Below are 19,410 nucleotides of genomic sequence, written 5' to 3'. Positions count from 1 at the left end.
GCTGAATTCGAGGCCGATATTTAATTTTCGCTGTTAAATGTCTCGATTTATTCTTCGCGGTGTTCGCAAACCCACAGTCCTCCACTGAGAACTAAAAGTCCCAGAAGGCCTTGCGGTTCACGTCCGGGTCCGCCCGTACTCGACCGCCTCTGCTGGCCGGGTGGCAGTATTACCACTTGGAGTTCTTACAAATTTAAACAAAAGGTTTTCAATTAAATGGAAGGAATCCTTTGGGAAATGTAAACATGCTTCATGCAATGAGCACTACTAGTTTATAGCGGTCTACTCAAAATAGCCTTGATCAGTGTATCACTGAGACCACATAATTGAAAGTCAAAATAATTAGCTTGACCTATGTGAAGCTGCACAAAAACACAGGTTATTTCTAGTTAATTTCTTAAATAATCTAGGAGAATGATATAACATTGAACTTTGACGTAACTTTTCCAAAGAGGCTACCATACTGAATCATGGGAAAACATGGTGTCTGATAACAGAGTGCACTTGCCACACTGGAGAATGATAGCCACGTAAGTTCATCCATCATGTTTCAGTTATTTATGCTTGATCTACAAAAATAACACGTGTCACAGCGGGCTTATTGTTTACAGGCATTGGGCTGACGCCAAGGGGCGAGTCCAGCCACAGGGGTCCGTGTGTTCCCCACGGAGGACCCATCTCCGCCCTTGTAGCATCCCTGTCAGCCCACAGAGGGCTCCGTTGCTACTGGAGTTACCATTAGCAACTGGGCAGCGCACGAGCGAACACCCTCAACCGCTGTTGATGTGGTCCTGGCAAATACACAAGGTAACGTTAGCTAATGTTACATTTCACCGTGGGTTGTTGTGTATACCAAGTTTGAATGCCGTAAGGTGGGTTTATTTTAGATACTAACGTTACGTTAACTCCGTAAAGTACCGTCGGTTATCGGGAGCTGTTTGAGTTGGCTGGCCCCCGGCTAGCTGAACCTTCTAGCTAATGTTATCAGTAGCCTGGTCTAACATTAGCCTAGTGTGTGTGTGTGTGTGTGTGGGGAGGGGGTGTGGACCTTCGCTATCCGGAACATTATTCGACAGTCACATTTGTGGTCACTTTCAGCAAGTTTGTGGTATCAGGAAAAACATGGCGAAGACCCAACTACCCACCGGTCGCTGCAGCGATGATTTCTCGCGGCGTGGCTTTGTTATCTGACCAGCCGACAGCAGCACGGCGCGGCTCGGTGACCCTTCCAGAGCATCAGAGAGTGAACCTTCAACTGCTGTCAGCCTGCTACGTTTATGTGTTTGTTGCTCTGTATGCGCCCTGAGGGCATGCGATGTGAGCAAGCAAGATCTTTTATTTTATTACAGAGACAAGTGAGACAGACAGTAAGCCCCCACCCTCCTACCCAGGTAGATCACACCGGTGCCCCAAGGTCCATAGCCGGTGACCTGTTTAGGAGTAGGCACCCGGACATTTGCTACAGAGGTAGAGGTGACGTTGACTTTCGGTGGGTGTGGAACATCGGAGGAATGGCATGTTAACTATGTAGCAGGACACAGAGTAAATTGCTGCTGGAGATTACTGAACAACCGGTCTAGACCTCTATCGAACATGTTGGTCCTGTTTGTTGATTTAGTCACTAGAGGTGATGTGGATGTTGTCCTGTGAGACAAGTTATTGTCTGTAGTTTTGAACCTGCATTACACTTAACTGATATAATAATGAATGTGTTTACATTCATGGCTGTAATGGCTCCCATTATTTTGAACTATTGTATGGAAAGGATTTTGGCAATGTCACACGGTACCATTGGTTCTTTTCTTGTATTCTTACAGGTCCTGTAAGCTGCCCTGGAATTTTAGGATCTCGGGATGCCTTTGAGGCTAGCCATGGTTAACACGTAAGATAGCAATGAGTGGCACTGCTATGTTGCCAGGCGTCGGTGTATTTGGCACGGGCAGCACGGCCCGAGTGCTTGTCCCGTTGTTGAAAGCTGAAGGCTTTGAGGTTCATGCACTCTGGGGGCAAAGCGAAGAGGAGGCGGGCTGCTTGGCGAGGGAGCTTGGCATCCCATTTCACACCAGCCGATCTGATGACGTCCTGTTGCACCAAGATGTCGACCTTGTTTGCATCTCCATACCACCCTCAATGACGAGACAAATTGCTGTCAAAGCACTGGGTAAGAGATCATGAATCCAAATTCCCTTTTACTGAAAGGTTTGTTTAAACAATAAATGTCATGCTGTGCTGTCCTAAAAAAAACCTACACACATTGACTCTTACCGTAATTCACTAAACATTCCTCATTGTAGTTCACTTTTCCTTTAGATATTAATGGCTAATGGGATCGGACCCAGCTGGGGTTGGTAGACAATAGATATGAAATTTATTACTGCAATGACCTGAAGTCCTCTCCAAAGAATGCATTTCTGAAAAGGTATCCTATCTCTCTCGGTTCATCATTGAGATTTTGGTAATGGTGATCTTACCCGTAAACTCAGGGAACTTAGCAAGGTCTTTAAGGAGGCAAGAAACAAAATAAACCGTACTAACAAACACTTGAAAGTTTCCACATTTACTAACAGCATATTGAAGCAGACATAATCCAAACATTGTCTTATCAGAGGAGAGTAGATCTATAAAGTGAACTTACCGTATCTGATGGAATTCCTGAGTGTTGACCTCAGCTTCCTGTTTTAGTTGCAACTTCCTGAGTGTGTCCTTGCCAAAGACTTATCCACGGCAATACTTCCACGAGGAACTAAAGGCCTGCTATCGCTATTTAAAAGCTATACACACCTTTTATGTCTTCACAGAGCACTGGGACACTATGTCTGCCCCACATCTTCAGATCATATGTTATATACAGACTACTATATAACATACTAAAGGAAATACAGTCTAATGCCACAGTTTTACAAAAGAAACCCTAGGAGAAATCCTAGTTCATGGCTTAATTTTGGAAGTTGATTTATGCTGCTGTCAAATTATATTGAGAGCTGTTTGTATAACTTTTTCTATCTTCGTGCATATGTAGGAACTTACGACCTTTACCTTTCCAGGTAAAGGTCTCACAAATGAACATAATTCTTCAATCCTCAAAGCAACTGCAAAAATCAAAGACAACATGAGGATATAAACAAACTACACCGCAGTTAGACAATTTCAACCTTAGTACCCCTAAGATTCCAACTTGAGATATCCAGATTATATTTTGCACACTTTTGCACGCTGAGTGACATCTAGCATAAATCTAAAGTTGGAAGGTTTGCAAAAGCGTGAGTGTTTTTAAAAAAGCTCAGATTCATTGTGCTGTTTTATGTTGTAGAACAAAATGTGTCTTAACCCTTTTTAAATGCTAACATTATTTCAAGCATCTAACCATCTTTGAGATAACAACTGTACAAAAGTACAAAAATGCTAAGCATTTTCATTTAAAGTAGCTCTGCTTTAGCACTTTATTGATTCAGTTTTAAATTAATAATGATAACCCTTGCTCTTCTTCTCTCGTTGCAGGTATTGGTAAGAATGTTGTGTGTGAGAAAGCTGCAACTGCTGTGGATTCTTTCAAGATGGTGACTGCTGCCAGATACTACCCACAGCTGCTTAGCATTATGGGTAATACCCTGCGCTTCCTGCCAGCTTTTGTGGCAATGCACAAGCTGCTTTTGGAGGGATACGTTGGAGAAATGCAGGTGTGTGATGTCCGAGTCTATGGCCCCAGCCTCCTGGATCAGTCTTACGGCTGGACATGTGAGGAGCTGATGGGAGGAGGCGGTCTCCACACGGTCGGCTCTTCCATCATTGACCTTTTAAACTACTTAACTGGTTTTCGAGCCCATCGTGTTCATGGCCTGCTGCGGACCTTTGTACAACAAAATGGTTTGATCCGAGGCATCCGCCGCGTCACCAGCGACGATTTTTGCTTCTTCCAAATGTTGATGGGTGAAACTGGGTCCAGCTCTGGTGGTCTATGTTGCACTGTGACCCTGAACTTCAACATGCCAGGGTCATTTGTGCACGAGGTTATGGTAGTCGGATCCACTGGGAGACTGGTTGCCAGGGGTGCAGAGCTATATGGCCAACGCAATGGAAGTAAAGGCGAGGAGCTGTTGCTAGGCGACAGTGGGTGGGTGGGACCGGAGGTTAAAGAGATGCCCCTTCCTCACCTGCTTGGGCTGAGCTCCATGGTAAAGGGGCTGAGACAGTCTTTTCAGGCTCACGAGGAGCGCAGGTCATGGGCAAAAGGACCGGTTGCCATGGCGCCAACATTTGAGGATGGTCTCTATGTGCAGACGGTGGTCGAGGCGGTGAAACGGTCCAGCTGTAGTGGAGAATGGGAATGTGTTGAGATCATGAGTCAGGAGCCAGATCCAAATCACAACCTGTGTGAGGCTCTGCAGAGAAATAAGACCTAAATATTATATTATTGATTATTTATACACCTAGTGCAACTTATCTATGTATCTGACAAAACTGGGCTCTGAATGTTTTTTCCTTTTACTCTGCTGCGGAGGGCGTTTACATTACCCATGACTACTTCTTAGAATACTTTAATTTAGTAAACATGACTGTGTAGTGGATGTTTGTACCCTCACAGTGATGATTTGTTTTTACATACAATTAGTTACCACTGCTCCCTTATTCTGATTCCCCAAAATATATATATTTAAATAGCTACCTGTTTTTTGTTTACACGTTTATGATCTCTTTCTGACAGGTTGTCACCTGTCAGAAAGGCACCACACCTATGTCAAATATTGGCTAAGAGCAAAATTCCCTAGAAGTTTAAAAAAAAACTCCTTTTCCTCACTTTAATGATCATGTCGGGATACATCTTTTAATTTTAAGAAACATTTTTTTTCCATTTATGTATTTCTTCTTTAAAATATTTTTATTAAATTTTATTCTTTGTGAAGTCACCAGACCACCAGTGGTTCAAGTGTTTGCCAGAGTTTACAATTACACCAATAAATGGATAAATAGACGTCTGCAAAGTTGGTGCACAGACGCATACTTTTTTCTAACTACCCAATTGGTTGAGTCAAGCCATGCATAACATTTAGTAATGTGGCTCAACATGAAAATGTTTAAATTTCTGTTGTGCCTAACGTTTAGATTTTGGCTGTTTGGTTGTTTTTCCCCAACATGAATAGCACCTTATTCTGAAAGGAAGTTGTTCTTCCTCTGAAACGAATGTGAATATGAGAGTATGAGGATAATTTGACTAACAAAACACTACTGGCAGAATTCAAATGATATTGATATGATATGTAGGTCAGCCTTTGTCATTTTCAGGGTAACAGAGCTGTGCAGAGTTTTGTTTCATTTTTTATGTTTGTAACGTAAGATAATAGACATCCATATGTTAGAACATAACATAAAATTGCATGAGATACCAGGGATTGAGTAAAATAAGCTATGTGAAAAACTGAATAATAACGGGTCTAGAAAGAGATACTTGATCTTAAAATCTTTTTTTGGAGTATCACTCACACCGGGTCAACTGGAAAGACATGTCCTTCTTCAGACTGAGCTAGAATGCTTGACTGCTGCAGTAGTACCTGTTTTCCACTGCGGAAACTCACTGGTAATCCTTTAAACCATTGAAACTGACTGAAGAAGGAGACTACCATCTTTTAGAAGCCACCTGTCAAGTTTACACATGAAGTTTACAGAATGAGCATTTGATGCTTTGATTCTAGATTTTAAGGATTAGTGTCACGTTCAATATCACATGAGAAGAAACCAGCTTGTTCTAGAAATTCAAGATTAGTAACATTTTTATTGTTAAATTGTCAAAGGTTTTAGATACAAACCCTGAGACACTTTGGTGACTAACTTTAGTTCATACGGTTTGTTTACATCTGTTATCCATTCAAGCAATTTTATGTTGTTGTTTTTTTTTCACGTAATCTCTGCATTCAAAATTCTTTAAATGGGCTTGATATACACTCTCACACCCCATTCACCCTGAAACCGTTGCGATCTCTTCATTGAGTAGAACCACTGGACTTATTTCCTCAGACCAAGAGAAGAGAGCGTTAAACAGTTTACGGTTGTTGGAGTCTCTCACTGCATCTCTGCACTGATGAAAATCTTGAATAATATTGGGCCTCGGTGCTCCTACTGCAGAGACAGGGAGAGAAAACAAGCCGTGTGTTACTACTTGATTTGATTGATCTGCAGAATCTGCAAATAGGTATACGTACACTTACCACGCTTACCTCACGCTATCCTGACAATGCTTTACAAAGACAATTAAAGTTTACAACGAGCATCTTTAAAAAACACATCCTATTTGCCTGCAGGATGTTTCATAACCCACCACTATTAAAATGCATTCCAACTCAGTTTTCACCTTCTTGTTGCTCTTGTTTTTTGGGGGGGTTTTGCACTGATAAAATGCCACATGTGTAATATGCAGTGTGGTGCAGCTGGCTTACTGCATTTTGTACCGTGTCGGCACAAGGAAGATTTGTTCTATTTATTTATGCCTTGGTGTGTAGAAAGTTTCCCATCCTTCATTCTGTTCAGTGTATGTTTTTTCAGCCTGTGACTTTAAGTTGTAATATTTATCTTGTCTAGAGTTAGTGTTGTTTTAATTGATAACATTAATTACTTTTTGAGCACAATGTGTTGCATTTAAGTTGGGAAACTGTACTGTTCATCTACCTAACAGATATTTCTTTAAATAAATACAGTTGTAATTATTTTTGTGTTCCACATTCAGTTTATTAATTTTTTTAAGAGAAAATTGGCCTCTACCTGCAGTATTTAGGTATTCAAACCATAGAACATGTCAATTTAACACATCTAATATTATGGTTGTGTCAATTAGACTGAAAAGCAGCATGCTATCAGAGATTCAAAGATTTTTATTGTCATTTACACACTGTTTACACCCTGTGTATTGAAATTCTTGTACTTGCCTTTCCGGAAAGCCGACCAATTTTAAAATAAAAATAATAAGAATACAATATTTACATAAATGTACATGAAATAAAAAATAAAAAAGGTAAGGATAAGGCAGAAATGAGGTGACGAGGAAAAGTGCAAAACTGTGCAGGTTGTAAAAGCACTTATATAAGCACTTTCGAACATAATATCTGCATGTCTCATTATGGCTCGTCCTTTATCGCCATCAAGATGTATTTCTCAATGGGAGCATTATGCTACAGTCACGTGGGGATTACAGGATCTGATTGCATAGTTTGAAACATTACACCTGGTAGGTATTAAAATAATCGCCTTTTCACTCTACCAAGTGTTCAACAGACAGTCACAGTAACAGTCAACATGTTTTTGAGGTCATTATAATATCATCTATTATTTGGAATGGAGATGACGCGGTTCGTTTACGTTTCCCTCGCGGTAGCACCAGTCTACCCCACCCCGGATATGACGTCAGTTGCAGAAATGCATTGTGGGGTAAAGTTTACCCAAGAGTAAATATAATAAACTCAAAGCTAAAGCTAACGTCGGTTTAAAGAAGATTGTTATCATAACAACTGAACTTTGGAAATAACGTGATCCCTCAAGTTGACGGATAGCAGGTAGGCTGAATATGAGCGAGCCCGGAGGCTGATTCCGGGCAGAGCGGCCGGTACGGACCGCAGAACAAGCGTCGTTTCTGGACTCTTTAAAACCGCCAGCAAAGAAACACCTCCCGCTATCGGTCGCGATAAGACATGGGAACCGGGTGTTCTATCATTTTCTGCTACTTGTCGAGAACTGCTACTTTGTGGTATTGCGCACGCGCATCAAGTTTCCTTGACACGCCCATAATATTTTGCTTCTGTTGGCGAACAACGTGTTAACGGTGAGTAACATCCTCAAAATCCCCATTATTTCCTCTTTTGGCCAAGTTAAAAAGTCCATTGAGCATGTAGATTGTACAATGACCGTTCTCTTGAAATTAGATATTAAATAATTGCATGGACTGTGTATCATTGCCTCCGTCCACTGTGTCGTATTATCCGTAGTCCGTTCCCCATTTGCAGAAACACGGTGAGAAACATCCACCAAAACCCCCTTTCTTCGCGCTTTTGGCTTATTTAAGATAAATAGCATACAGCTTGCAAACATACTGCCCAATTTTTTTCAGGTAGTAATAACATGTAGATTGACGAGTGATAAGCAGTTGCTATTTATGTTGTGTCAACAAATTATTGTAAACATAATTTTGTTCACATTATTATAATAAAGCACTGGTTTATTATTAGGCTATTTATTGTTGAAGATAAACACTTGAACTACTGGAAAAAAATAAAAAAATCAGTGAAAGTCAGTCCTTCCTCCCTTACAACAGCAACCTTCTGGGGCCATGTACATGTAGAAAAGATATGCATATACACAAATACCCATACACAGACAGCTGTCATATTAGATTATTCTTAATTCTTATTAACAAGCAGTTATGTTAACATGCACAAATAGGGCTTTTCTGAAATATGACATGATATTTGAGCATGTTGAATAAGTGGAAAGCGACTTGTTAGCCCCCATGAAATGTATGTTAAATGCTTTATTGCTGTTCTGTCGATTTCTGCTGCTCAAAAAATAACAGCACCTGTCCTTTTAGCAATGGAGGAAAAGTGGGAAGAAGTCCACAAATACCTTTCTGAGGGACTATACCCTTCCGGGTATGGTAAGTCCCAGAAACTGAACCTCAGAAGGTACAGTGAGAAATTCACGCTGAAGAGTGAGTATCTGAAAAGCCTTCAAATGTAGCTATTGCGTTTCATGGATTAGTCTGTAAAGGGTTTAGTTTTTTAATGATTTTTCATTTTAGATGGTGAGCTCTTCATTGGAGAGAGGAGGGCCATAAAATTAAAAGCTGATGCAAAGAAAATCTTTGTGGAATTTCATGATTCCCCCATGGGGGGGCATTCTGGCATCATAAAAACGAGGCATGCAATTTCCTCCAGATTTTACTGGAAAGGGATGAGCATAGACATTGATGCCTGGGTATGTTCTCTGAAGTTTATATTCTATTTTTGTTATTCCTTATCAATTTTTATGAAAGTTATACAAATGTTAATTGTTAAAGGTGCTGGAATGTGACATGTGCCAGAGGCTTGGAACACCTCTGGCATCTTCAGAGCCACTGCAGTGTATCAAGGTAAATCGGTAGACCTGCAGTGACATTTGTTATTTAGTGTACTGTCATTAATGTGCCAAACCATTAATGTTTATGCAGTGGCAGTGTAATTTTTGGCATCAAATATTCACGTTTGTATTCAAGTAACATTTTTATATTTTTTAATTTCAGCTTTCAACCATCACCGTACCAAGTGAAAACAAGTGTGATGCGGTACTTCGGGAACAGCAAAAGGCAATGGAGATTGCAAATTTAAAAGCAGCAGGCAACATCGAAAACAGCCAAGAAAGGCAAAGGCAGGCTTATGCCAAACGAGTCAAAGGTAGAAAACCATAAAGTAGCGTTTTTTGATCGGGTAGCATGAATCGATAGACAGAGCCATCGATTTATGCGGCGGTAGCAATTCTCGACAAAGCAGCAAAAATTGACAGAACACCAGGCAGTGAACTGTTCTGCATCGGTATGGTTCACTTTCTTGCTCATCTGCTCGCTGCTTCACGCTAAAACGCCTCTCGCACGATCCGGGCCCCTTTAGGTGCTGCCGATTGAGTGAAGTGATTATCGCATTGGTGTCTTCATGTAGCTTGTGTGTATATTGTTTAAATTGGATGTTCTTATATTGAAGACATTATATTGGATATATATGTTGACATGACGCTCCCTTTATTTTCTTTCTTATATTGAGGTCATGTTTGCAGCTGGTGCTTCTTAGATGGGCTAATTAGGCAGTTTTTCTGCAGCTCAATTGCGGCTTAATAATGTTCGCGATAACGCCGCTACAGTACTAAATCTTCTCAGGTGCTCTGGGATTTATTTGAGATGCATGGCTCCGTGGCTTGCACAGACATACAGACATTTTGGAAGATGAGGAGTCCCTGTCTAAGTACAATGTTGATGTGAGGTAATGGTCCGGAAATCACGCCTCCCGGCTCCGATATCCAATCAATCTTCTGCGACGTCCTTAGACGAGAGAAGCTTGGCTTGTGTACATTCTGTCACAAGTGGGTTGTTTCAACCCAAAATACGATTTACCTTCACCAAACCAAGACGACTTGTTGACTGTATCTACAGAGACTACTTATACACTCGAAGCAAAATGGTTGCACATTTATTCAGCCTATTGTATTTTCTGATGTCCTTACTAATAATATGCATTTGGTTGTTAATCACTCTATTACATATAGTACTGGAATATATGTTATATTTAAAAGAAACTATTTTTACAATTTTACAACCAAAACAATTTTGCTTTTAAATGAACCAAAGTTACCGAGCAAAATACGTGTGAGGCTGCAATGATTTTCCAATTTCTGTATTTTAAACAAATATTTAAGAAATTATTTAAACAAATATATCAACTCAATCAATAATCATTAATAATCATTAGTTATTCTAACTTTTTTTTTCTCCTTATTTTTAGTTGAAGCAGCTCTGGAGGACGGAGACTCTGATACCTTTACCATGTTGAATGAAGCTGGCGTTAACTCTACTATTGATGGCATCCCATGCGGTGTTCAAGGACGTCCAGTGGAAGGAATAAGACACGAGGCGGCGAGTGATGATCGCCCTGTAAAACGTAAACGGAATAAACGCAGCTTGATTTGGAGGCACTATGAGGAACTGGACGGATTGGCAGCTGCTCGCTGTTGCATTTGCATGAAGTTGCAGTCCTTTGAGGGCGGCAGCACCAGCAACCTGCACCGGCACATGTCAAAGAGACACCCAGAGGTGTTTTCTCAGCTGGCAGCTGATCGGCGGCCCCCACCACCAACCCACTCATCGGCCATATCAGATGCTAATGGTAACATACAAACATAGATGGAATATAATTTAATATACTGTACAATATCTGCAGAACTTTGACCACACTGAACAAATAATGAATTAGTGAAAATCCTAATCCTAATCCTCATTTTTGTTTTCCTCTTATTTAGTGGAAGTGGTTCTGGAGGATGGAGACTCTGACACCCCTAATTCTACTATGAATGGCATCCGGGAGTGTACACAAGGAGATCCAGCGGAGCAGATGAGACACAAAGAAGCGAGTGATGACCAACCTGTAAAACGTAGACGGAGTAAACGCAGCTTGATTTGGAGGCACTACGAGCATCTCGATAGTTTGGCTGCTGTCCGCTGTCGCATTTGCATGAAGAAGTTACAGTACTTTGAAGGCGGCAGCACCAGCAACTTGCATCGACACATGTCCAAAAGACACCCGGAGATGTTTTCTCAGCTACTTGCAGACGGGCAGCCGCCACCATCCCCCCACTCGTCACACAGCTCAGGTGTTGACGGCGACACCTTCGTGCCACAAAATAACGCCGGGGCGACGGAGAAGCCAAGGCTGTTTTCTGGTAATGTTTAATAGCTCAGTGTTGTTTGTGTATATAATTCATTCTGGCTTATTGAAAGACACCTTTCAGAATAGGTGGCAAAAAGATATGTTGTTATTACAAAAACCTCTGCATTTATTAGAATAATAAAATGTAAAATGTTGTCTAAAGATCAACTTAGATGAAATACTGTTTAAATTCCACTATGTGGGTTGAGTGGATGAATTGTCTACATGTTTAAAATCAATTAATATCAAGTTTTTTATTTTTTTGTTATTCTGCATTCAAGATCTACATCGCAATGATACCAAACGCCCAACCTTGTATTTCCCTCTGCTCACAGGTGTGTTAAAAGTTTCAAAAGCATCCGTAGGAGAAAAGCGCGTTCTCAGGAGAGAGCGGGAGCTGATTGAAGCTCTGAGGGCAGCGCAGAGAGAAGAGGCCCGGGCTCTGGAGCATCAGAGGGAGCTGCTGGAGAAGCTGCGTGCAGTGAATGCCAGAGAGGCAGCTGCAGAGAGGGAGCAGATTGAGTCATTGAGGACAGCACAGCTGGAGGAAGCCAAAGACTTGAGTCGGCAAAGAGAAGAGGTGGAGAAGGAGAAGTCAGAGCTGCTGACGATGTTAGAAGAGCTTCAACGGCAATGAGAAGAACTTGTCTTGTTTTCAAGTCGACAGCAAGCCACAAGCTGACCTTCTGGATTTTAGATATTCTAATATAAGACTTTGGTACTACTTCAAACATATGTTGGTGTAAAAAAGTGAATTTCACTTTTAGTTAGATATAATTAGCAAACAATCAATAGACAGTGGTTTCCGTTAGTGTCACAGCTGTGTGGAACTGTCTTTCCACTCCTGCTCACTCTGCTCATTTCTCATTGAATTATGTGATATCCTGATGTCCTCTTGCATTACATGCAAAAAAATACACACTGCAATTTTCTGCAAAAAATACACACTGCAAAAAGTTAAGATTTTTGGCAAAACATATTTGGTACCAACTTATCAGACTAAAATACAGTTTGTTGTATCACTTAAATGTGTACTTTTGCCATGGAATTTGATTAATGGGAGTAGAAGCTGACATACATCAGCAGGTCTATTACAACATTTTAGATTTTTTTTACCTTGAGGGCTTTAAATAATCAAACATATTGTATTGATTAATGGTTTCTCGATTAATGGTTTCTTCTCACAACAGCATGTTGTCAATAACAATTAGGATGAGCCTGTTATGCAATTCAATTAAACATTGAAAATGAGACTAGCACCCTGTTTGATGAAACCAGATACTTTCCTTTTAAGTGATCCTTAGATTTATTAAATTGACCCTTGAAATAAAGTCTCCTATCATTTGAAAGTAGAAAGTCGAGTCCGTTTTGTATCAGGTGTAACTTTATGTCCCTGAGCGGTGCTTCTCAGGCGGAGCTTCTGACAGCTCGCGCTCTTCCACCAAGCCGACACGGGACTTCATGTTAGGGCCGCGTAAAGACAATATTACGGTCAATTTAAAACGACGAGTCCGTGTTTGTCCACTGTCGCCTGGACGGTCTGAAGCAGGTTAGTCCACGTCACCCTGCGAAGAGGCAGCGCCTGACAGTCTGAACGCGGGGATCACGTGCTCGCGTGACGTAGCGCCGAGTCCTCCGGTCTCGGCGGCGGAAGATGGCGGACAGCGGAACCATCGCAGAGAAGAGATGCGACTCCGGCTCGCTGTCCTCTGTGAGCATGGACACCATCTCGGCGCTGACGGAGCTGGAGGACCTGGAGAGGGTTTACCGGCAGCTGTGCTCAGAGGAGGTTGGTATAAACCACCGTTAATGGCGGTTTGTTTGACGTGGACGCTCTTGTGTCGTCATCCACGTAAACTTCCGGGAAGCTGCTGGCTCAAAACAAAAACTCCACTTTGCCGAATGACGGCCGAGTTAATGATGAACGATTAAGATATTGTAAGAGCTTACTAGATAAAGCAAATAACACATGAAGTCAGGCTCCAGTCTCGTATTATACCACTGTTAACGCAACTCTTTCCACACTGTCTCATGTCCAACATGCATAGACAAGTATTACATGTGTGTGATTTATTTACATTGTTTATGCATGTTTTGGTAGAAAAATATTGTTGCTTATGACATGCTGTTGTCTTCTCCTCTCATACAGAAAGAAGTGGATTCTGAGCTGGACAGACTGGTGGGACAGGAAGGGACCATTCACACAAAGATGCTGGCACTGCAGAGGATGGGGTACACTGTACAAATCACTGCAGTTTCAAACTCACCCAATGATCACCATTTATTTGAGCTCTCTTATATCCACTGTATTTAAATAAAGCCGTCCCGGTGCTCTGCAGGCCCAACTTGCAGTTGATTGCTGGCGATGCCAGTCAGTTGTCGGGAATGATCACGTTTACCTGCAGCCTGGCTGAAAACGTCAGCCGCAAAGTCAGACAGCTCGACCTGGCGAAGGTAAGCGCATCCTGTATAAAACACCTTACGGCCTGAACTGTCGTTTATAGTGTGTCATAGCTTGTGCGTTTTCATCCAACTTTTTGTATTGATTAAGATTACTACAGGGATGTTGTGAAACTGGACGGCACGCAAAGACTTTAGTGTTTTTTTTTTCTTTTTCTGTTTTTGTAGACACGGCTGTATAACGTCATCCAGCGCGCCGACGACATCCTCGATCTGAAGTTCTGCACAGACGGCGTGCAGACTGCTCTACATAACGAAGATTACGAGCAGGCTGCCGCCCACATCCACCGTTACCTCTCTCTGGACCAGTCGGTTATCGAGCTCAGCCGCCAGGGGGAAGAGAGTACGAAGCCTCTAGTTCTCTGTCGTAGTGCATAGCTCAGTGTTGTTATCTTATTGCTGCTTTGTGTTTATGTACCGTTTTGACATTGCATGTGTCAGATCATTATAGGAATTTAGTTATTTATGTAAACATTCTTCCCTGCAGTGTAAATACCGATTTAAATAGAGACAATAGAGGCTTTAACTGTAACTCTGCCAATGCTTCACGTCTCCACAGGCAGTGCTGTGGATGCCAGTCTGGTGATGCTGCAGGAGGCAGAGAAGAAGCTGAAGGTGATCGTTGCTGAGAAGCTGGACGAAGCTGTTGCTGCAGTTGACCTCTCACAAGTGGAAAGGTTTTTCAAGATCTTCCCTCTGTTGGGACTCCACCAGCAGGGCCTCGCCCGTTTTGGCCAATATCTCTGCAGTCAGGTCAGTGGTGTTTTGTTCCTGTTTGAGCATTGCTCAAAAACTCGATGGTGGACTTTCCAATTAACAGTTGGTATGTTTATTGTGCAGATCCAGAGATTGTTTAAAATGTATTTTTGGAGATTACTCATCCTCGTGCAGCCTCGGTCTGGGCACATACCTTCTTAGGGCTTCTTGATTCTGGTGTTGCTCCCATTTACAAATGTGTCAGCTTTTAGTTGCATTAAAGTTCACAGTTCCCTCTCTGTAAATACATGTGGATAACGGCCTGATCCCTGAACAAAAATTGAAGGCAGAACTAGTTAATCTGACCTTCTATGATTGTAAGAAATTGTTGATTTTATGTGATGGTGGATATAGTTGGTCAGAAATAAAGATCTATATATTATGTCAAAAACATTTTCACGCATATTACAACAGCTCGCCTCCAAAGCTGAGGAGAACCTGCTCTTGGCTGCAGGGGGAGAGCTGGGCGAGAAGAGAGCACCGCTGGTATTTGCAGACACTCTGACACTGTTGCTTGAGGGTGAGAAACCAGACTCTCTCTTTCTCTCTCTCTGTGTGTGTGTGTGAACATTTACCTCCATATGCTCTAACGCGTGGGAATGCATTTACAGGTATCGCTCGTGTAGTTGAGACTCATCAGCCCATAGTAGAGACGTATTATGGTCCAGGCCATCTCTACACACTTATCACTCACCTGCAGCAAGAATGTGACCAACAGGCCCAGAAAATAGTTGACAAGTTCATCCAGCAGAGAGGATACCACAACAAGGTGAGCATGACATCTGAACTGCATGACCAGTGCGTTCCACTGCAGACTTGTATAAAAGTACAATACGTCTTCTTTTCTCCACCAGGAGAAGCAGTTAGTAAAAACACACATATTACATCTACTCAGTCCCTTTGTTAAGTGAGAACCCACCGGGTACCTGTATCCATTCCTATAGTTTCAGGTGGTCCAGAGTAGCATGATGAAGAATGCGCCAGGGGAGGGAATCAAGCCCAAGTATGTTTTTTTTTTCCAAGCAACTCCCTGCTCTCCACTGTTATTTTCTGTGAGGTATTTTAGTTTATCCGTCTGTCTCACGCGAACAGAGAATTGGACCCCGTACTGACTGAAGTCACCCTGATGAACGCAAGGGCCGAGCTCTACCTGCGCTTTTTACGCCGTCGCGTGCTGGCCGACTTTGAAGTCGGGGATGCTCAGAGCGTCACACAGGGTAGTTATACATTAACGCATGCGGCGATTCCCTTTTTAGATATAAAAAATCTAACATGCTGTTTCTTTGCACATATTTGAACAACCAGAGCACCAGCAGAACGTGGAGAAGCTCCTAAAACACTGTTTGCTGAGCAGGACGATGCAAGAGCTGATTGGATACTATGTTCCAATGGAAGAGTACTACATGAGAGAGTCCGTCAACAAGGTACGGTTTCATCCAGTACGCTGTAAAGATATTTGAGTCATATCAAAATAAGTAACAGTACATGCAGAACGGTAACGATTATGAATCTTATTAGGACTATAAAGCTTATTTTGCAAAACTATTGTATGAAAATATTGGCAAATGTAGGTGTTAAAATTATCTGATCCGGCAAAATAGTCTAATAAAACCCAACCTCAACAAAAAATAACTTATGTTATGCCTTTTAACTGATTGGAATATAATATGAAAGCGTTCAATATTTATGATATTTCACACGTTTAATGTCATCTTAAACTATGAGAACGTATTCAATTTAAATTAAATGTAAATGCAAAGTTGTTTTCCTCCTCAGGCTGTTACTATGGATACATATGAAAAGGGTCAGCTGAACTCCAGTATGGTGGATGACTGTTTCTACATCGTGAAGAAGTGCATCAGCAGAGCGTTATCTAGCTCCAGCATCGATTGCCTCTGTGCCATGATCAACCACGCCAACTCTGTGCTGGAGTCTGACTTCAGGTGCTCACTCTCGTCTTCTAAACACATTTTATGTGTTCAATGCTTTTCTTTGTTTCCCCTTTCTTACGTCTTCTTTTCTTCCCGTCTCGGTGCACCTGTCAGGGAGGTGCTGAATAATAAGCTGCGGCAGGGGTTCCCGGCTACGACACTTCAGGACATCCAGCGGGGCGTCAGCAGTGCGGTCAGTCTGATGCAGAGCAGCTTGCAGCAGGGGAAGTTCAACACAATGGGCATCGAGAGCGCTGAAAACGCCAAGGCGGCATTTCTGGTAAGATGCATAGACGCTGTCCTAAAGTCGCTCTCAGGCAGGATCTTAGACATTGTCTAAGTGTTCAAATCATCATTAACTTAGGAAAGGAATTAAATACAACTTTGCCCTGATTTAATTGCAATGGGTCTTGAAGAAAGCAGCATTTAAAAATGCATAGCTACCAAAGTAATTGTAGACTTTGACCATGTTGGCTCTTTTCTTTCTCTCTATCTCAGGTGACTCTGAATAACGTTGAGGTGTGTAGTGAGAACATCACAACTTTAAAGAGGAACCTTGAGGTACGTTGTGCTGACACTCTGCATCTATTCATCTTGTTACTTATACTTGACCTCTTTGCCTGAAGATTCACTTCTTTTTTTTTTCTTTCCTCGCAGAATGACTGCTCCAAGTTGTTCAATCAGGGCCCCGGCTCTGGGGAACAAGCTAAGATTGAAAGCTGCTTGTCCGACCTCGTCAACACATCCGCCAAGTTCAAGGATCTCCTACAGGTTGGTGTCACACATTGACACAAATACACACACATTGACAGGCGGACTAAAACCTTCTGTCGAAGGTTGAGTAGGTTTTATAGCAATGTAACACAGGACTTGAGGATCTGAGGTTGTGACCAGTAGATGAAACTTGTGGTAATATAATCCTCTTTGTCCCCATTGTCCAGCCAGAGTTAAAAAGTTTGTACTCTGATCTGATTTTACTTCACAGGAGGGCCTGACTGAGTTAAACACAACAGCTATAAAGTCTCAGATCAAACCCTGGATCAGCAGTTTCCTCTCCATCACACACAACATAGAAGAGGTAACGGTATCACAACAGGGAACGACAATAAACTTGAGGTTACGTAACATGTTGCTGTAACAGCTGGTGTTCTTCACAGGAGGAGTTTAATGATTACGAAGCCAATGATCCCTGGGTGCAGCAGCTCATCATCAACCTGGAGCAGCTCATGACGGAGTTCAAGGTATCTTGTCTGAGCAGCTCTGACTCCAAAATATGAATGCATCCTTCCTTCTTATCATTTCAACTTATCTATGTCTCCTCACCAGACGGCCTTGTCTCCTATCATCTACGACACTCTGACCAGCCTGATGACCAGCCTGATATCTATTGAAATGGAGAAGACCGTTCTCAAATGCTCATTCAGCAGGGTGAGGAGCCGGGCTCGGCCACTGGGTGGCACCGCACCATCTGCATCGCACTGCATCACATCACTGGCACATGATGATAAGCCTGAGCAATGATTTATTAATGAGTTCAGAGAGACCTGCAGGAGAGGAGGCCTCCTTTTGTCACGAAAGCATCCTGCTATTTTAAGCGTGTTCTCCGTGAACCTCTGGATGAATGTTCATACGTTCTGCAACATGAAGTCCGTTCACTGATTCGGTTTGTTCTGTCCTAGCTCGGAGGGCTGCAGTTTGATAAAGAGCTTCGGTCTCTTGTGGCGTATCTCACCACCGTGACCACCTGGACCATCAGGGACAAGTTTGCTCGCCTCACACAAATGGCCACCATCCTCAACCTGGAGAGGGTAATCTCGATCATGTTGCAGACATACTCTGTATAATTGTGTGTTCATGGCAGAAGTGGAATGTAACCAAGTACATTTACTAGAGTATTTCCATTTTATTTTATTTTATACTTAAGTTGACTTCAATATTTATCTAACGGGTTTAGTTCATGTTACTTTACAGATTAAGATTATATGTACAAAACATTTGGGATTTTTTGAAATGGGGCGGCGCTGATGCTTTGCTTTTACTGACTATTACTTACTTGAAGTAAAGCGCAGTACCTCGCTCCGTTTTCTCTCTGCAGGTAACCGAGATCTTGGATTACTGGGGCCCAAACTCGGGCCCTCTGACGTGGCGGCTGACCCCGGCGGAGGTGCGTCAAGTTCTGGCACTTCGCATTGACTTCAGAAGTGAAGATATCAAGAGGCTGCGACTGTAACTGATGAACAAATGATTGACCTGCGATACCGACCCTGTGAAGCTTTGCACTAAAGAGTTCTGCACAATCCAGGTTTAATCCATGTTGCAAGGCAAATGGCCAGGGATTTTATTTTTGTCTGAAACCAAATGTTCATCCTGGAGATTTCAGACTGTTTTTTTTTCAGTCTCTGCTCTGCACACGGCTGATGTCGGTCTGTATCACAGTTACAGGTCCGCTTTTAAGGGCATAGCCTTTGGTTAACGTTGAACTATTCAATACTAATGATCTGTAAATTATGAGAATATTCACTTAAACGCATAATCGTGTCACCCAGGGAGTTCCGACCTGTTAATCTGTAAGTGTATCTGAGAAACGGGGACACACTGCGACTGAGAGGAGCCGTCGGTGAAACAGAGCAGTAATGAACATCGTACCCATTAAACTGACAGAAGCAGGTCACACAGCTGATCCAGCCTAGTCACTCAATATATGAATAGCTCCTTGTCTCTGATGATGGAACACTTTTAACCTAATAAATTGAGAGCCGCTCTGCAACGCCTCTGATCCCTGCCGTCCGCCACATTTCACCAAGTGCTGTCCCATGGCCGTGCAAGACCTGATCCCA

The 19,410-nt window shown here is 42.3% G+C and overlaps 3 protein-coding genes across 5 annotated transcripts; all 3 read left to right on the top strand.

Annotated features, from left to right (window-relative positions):
- The first annotated feature begins 393 nt into the window (after positions 1–393).
- gfod2 (glucose-fructose oxidoreductase domain containing 2) lies at positions 394–6,695 on the top strand. The gene is made up of 4 exons (XM_040202940.2): positions 394–530; positions 612–807; positions 1,818–2,161; positions 3,499–6,695. Exons 3-4 carry the CDS (start codon positions 1,894–1,896, stop codon positions 4,398–4,400), a joined length of 1,170 nt encoding a protein of 389 aa, XP_040058874.2. The 5' UTR covers positions 394–530; positions 612–807; positions 1,818–1,893; the 3' UTR covers positions 4,401–6,695.
- A 402-nt stretch (positions 6,696–7,097) lies between these two features.
- On the top strand, positions 7,098–12,775 carry LOC120835655 (uncharacterized). Of its 3 annotated transcripts, none has more exons than XM_040204782.2 (8): positions 7,098–7,804; positions 8,567–8,686; positions 8,777–8,952; positions 9,035–9,106; positions 9,257–9,407; positions 10,506–10,886; positions 11,020–11,439; positions 11,762–12,775. In XM_040204782.2, the coding sequence occupies exons 2-8, from the start codon at positions 8,569–8,571 to the stop codon at positions 12,061–12,063; spliced, it is 1,620 nt and encodes a 539-aa protein (XP_040060716.2). In that variant the 5' UTR covers positions 7,098–7,804; positions 8,567–8,568; the 3' UTR covers positions 12,064–12,775. The 3 variants fall into 3 exon arrangements, with proteins under 3 accessions (XP_040060716.2, XP_077940978.1, XP_040060723.2); XM_040204789.2 differs by having other exon boundaries at positions 7,406–7,538; XM_078084852.1 differs by lacking the exon at positions 9,035–9,106.
- A 141-nt stretch (positions 12,776–12,916) lies between these two features.
- On the top strand, positions 12,917–19,340 carry cog4 (component of oligomeric golgi complex 4). Its single transcript, XM_040204750.2, has 19 exons — positions 12,917–13,215; positions 13,576–13,658; positions 13,766–13,880; positions 14,055–14,229; positions 14,446–14,639; positions 15,057–15,162; positions 15,254–15,411; positions 15,587–15,645; positions 15,735–15,859; positions 15,948–16,066; positions 16,419–16,585; positions 16,688–16,853; positions 17,072–17,134; positions 17,231–17,344; positions 17,559–17,651; positions 17,731–17,814; positions 17,900–18,001; positions 18,253–18,381; positions 18,669–19,340. The coding sequence occupies exons 1-19, from the start codon at positions 13,081–13,083 to the stop codon at positions 18,801–18,803; spliced, it is 2,322 nt and encodes a 773-aa protein (XP_040060684.1). The 5' UTR covers positions 12,917–13,080; the 3' UTR covers positions 18,804–19,340.
- Positions 19,341–19,410: the final 70 nt, after the last annotated feature.

Source organism: Gasterosteus aculeatus, chromosome 12, assembly GCF_964276395.1.
Source record: "Gasterosteus aculeatus chromosome 12, fGasAcu3.hap1.1, whole genome shotgun sequence".
Lineage (NCBI taxonomy): Eukaryota > Metazoa > Chordata > Actinopteri > Perciformes > Gasterosteidae > Gasterosteus > Gasterosteus aculeatus.
The sequence above is the reverse complement of the archived record's forward strand: the minus strand, read 5'-3'. Positions and strand labels throughout refer to the sequence as shown.

Coding starts and splice junctions, on each gene's coding strand:
- gfod2 (XM_040202940.2), top strand. CDS start 1,894: ATGAGTGGCACTGCTATGTTGCCAGGCGTCGGTGTATTTGGCACGGGC. Junction 2,162..3,498: donor AATTGCTGTCAAAGCACTGG/GTAAGAGATCAT, acceptor CTCTCGTTGCAG/GTATTGGTAAGAATGTTGTG.
- LOC120835655 (XM_040204782.2), top strand. CDS start 8,569: ATGGAGGAAAAGTGGGAAGAAGTCCACAAATACCTTTCTGAGGGACTA. Junction 8,687..8,776: donor TGAGAAATTCACGCTGAAGA/GTGAGTATCTGA, acceptor TTTTCATTTTAG/ATGGTGAGCTCTTCATTGGA. Junction 9,408..10,505: donor TTATGCCAAACGAGTCAAAG/GTAGAAAACCAT, acceptor CCTTATTTTTAG/TTGAAGCAGCTCTGGAGGAC.
- cog4 (XM_040204750.2), top strand. CDS start 13,081: ATGGCGGACAGCGGAACCATCGCAGAGAAGAGATGCGACTCCGGCTCG. Junction 13,659..13,765: donor CTGGCACTGCAGAGGATGGG/GTACACTGTACA, acceptor GGTGCTCTGCAG/GCCCAACTTGCAGTTGATTG. Junction 15,646..15,734: donor GGGGAGGGAATCAAGCCCAA/GTATGTTTTTTT, acceptor TCACGCGAACAG/AGAATTGGACCCCGTACTGA.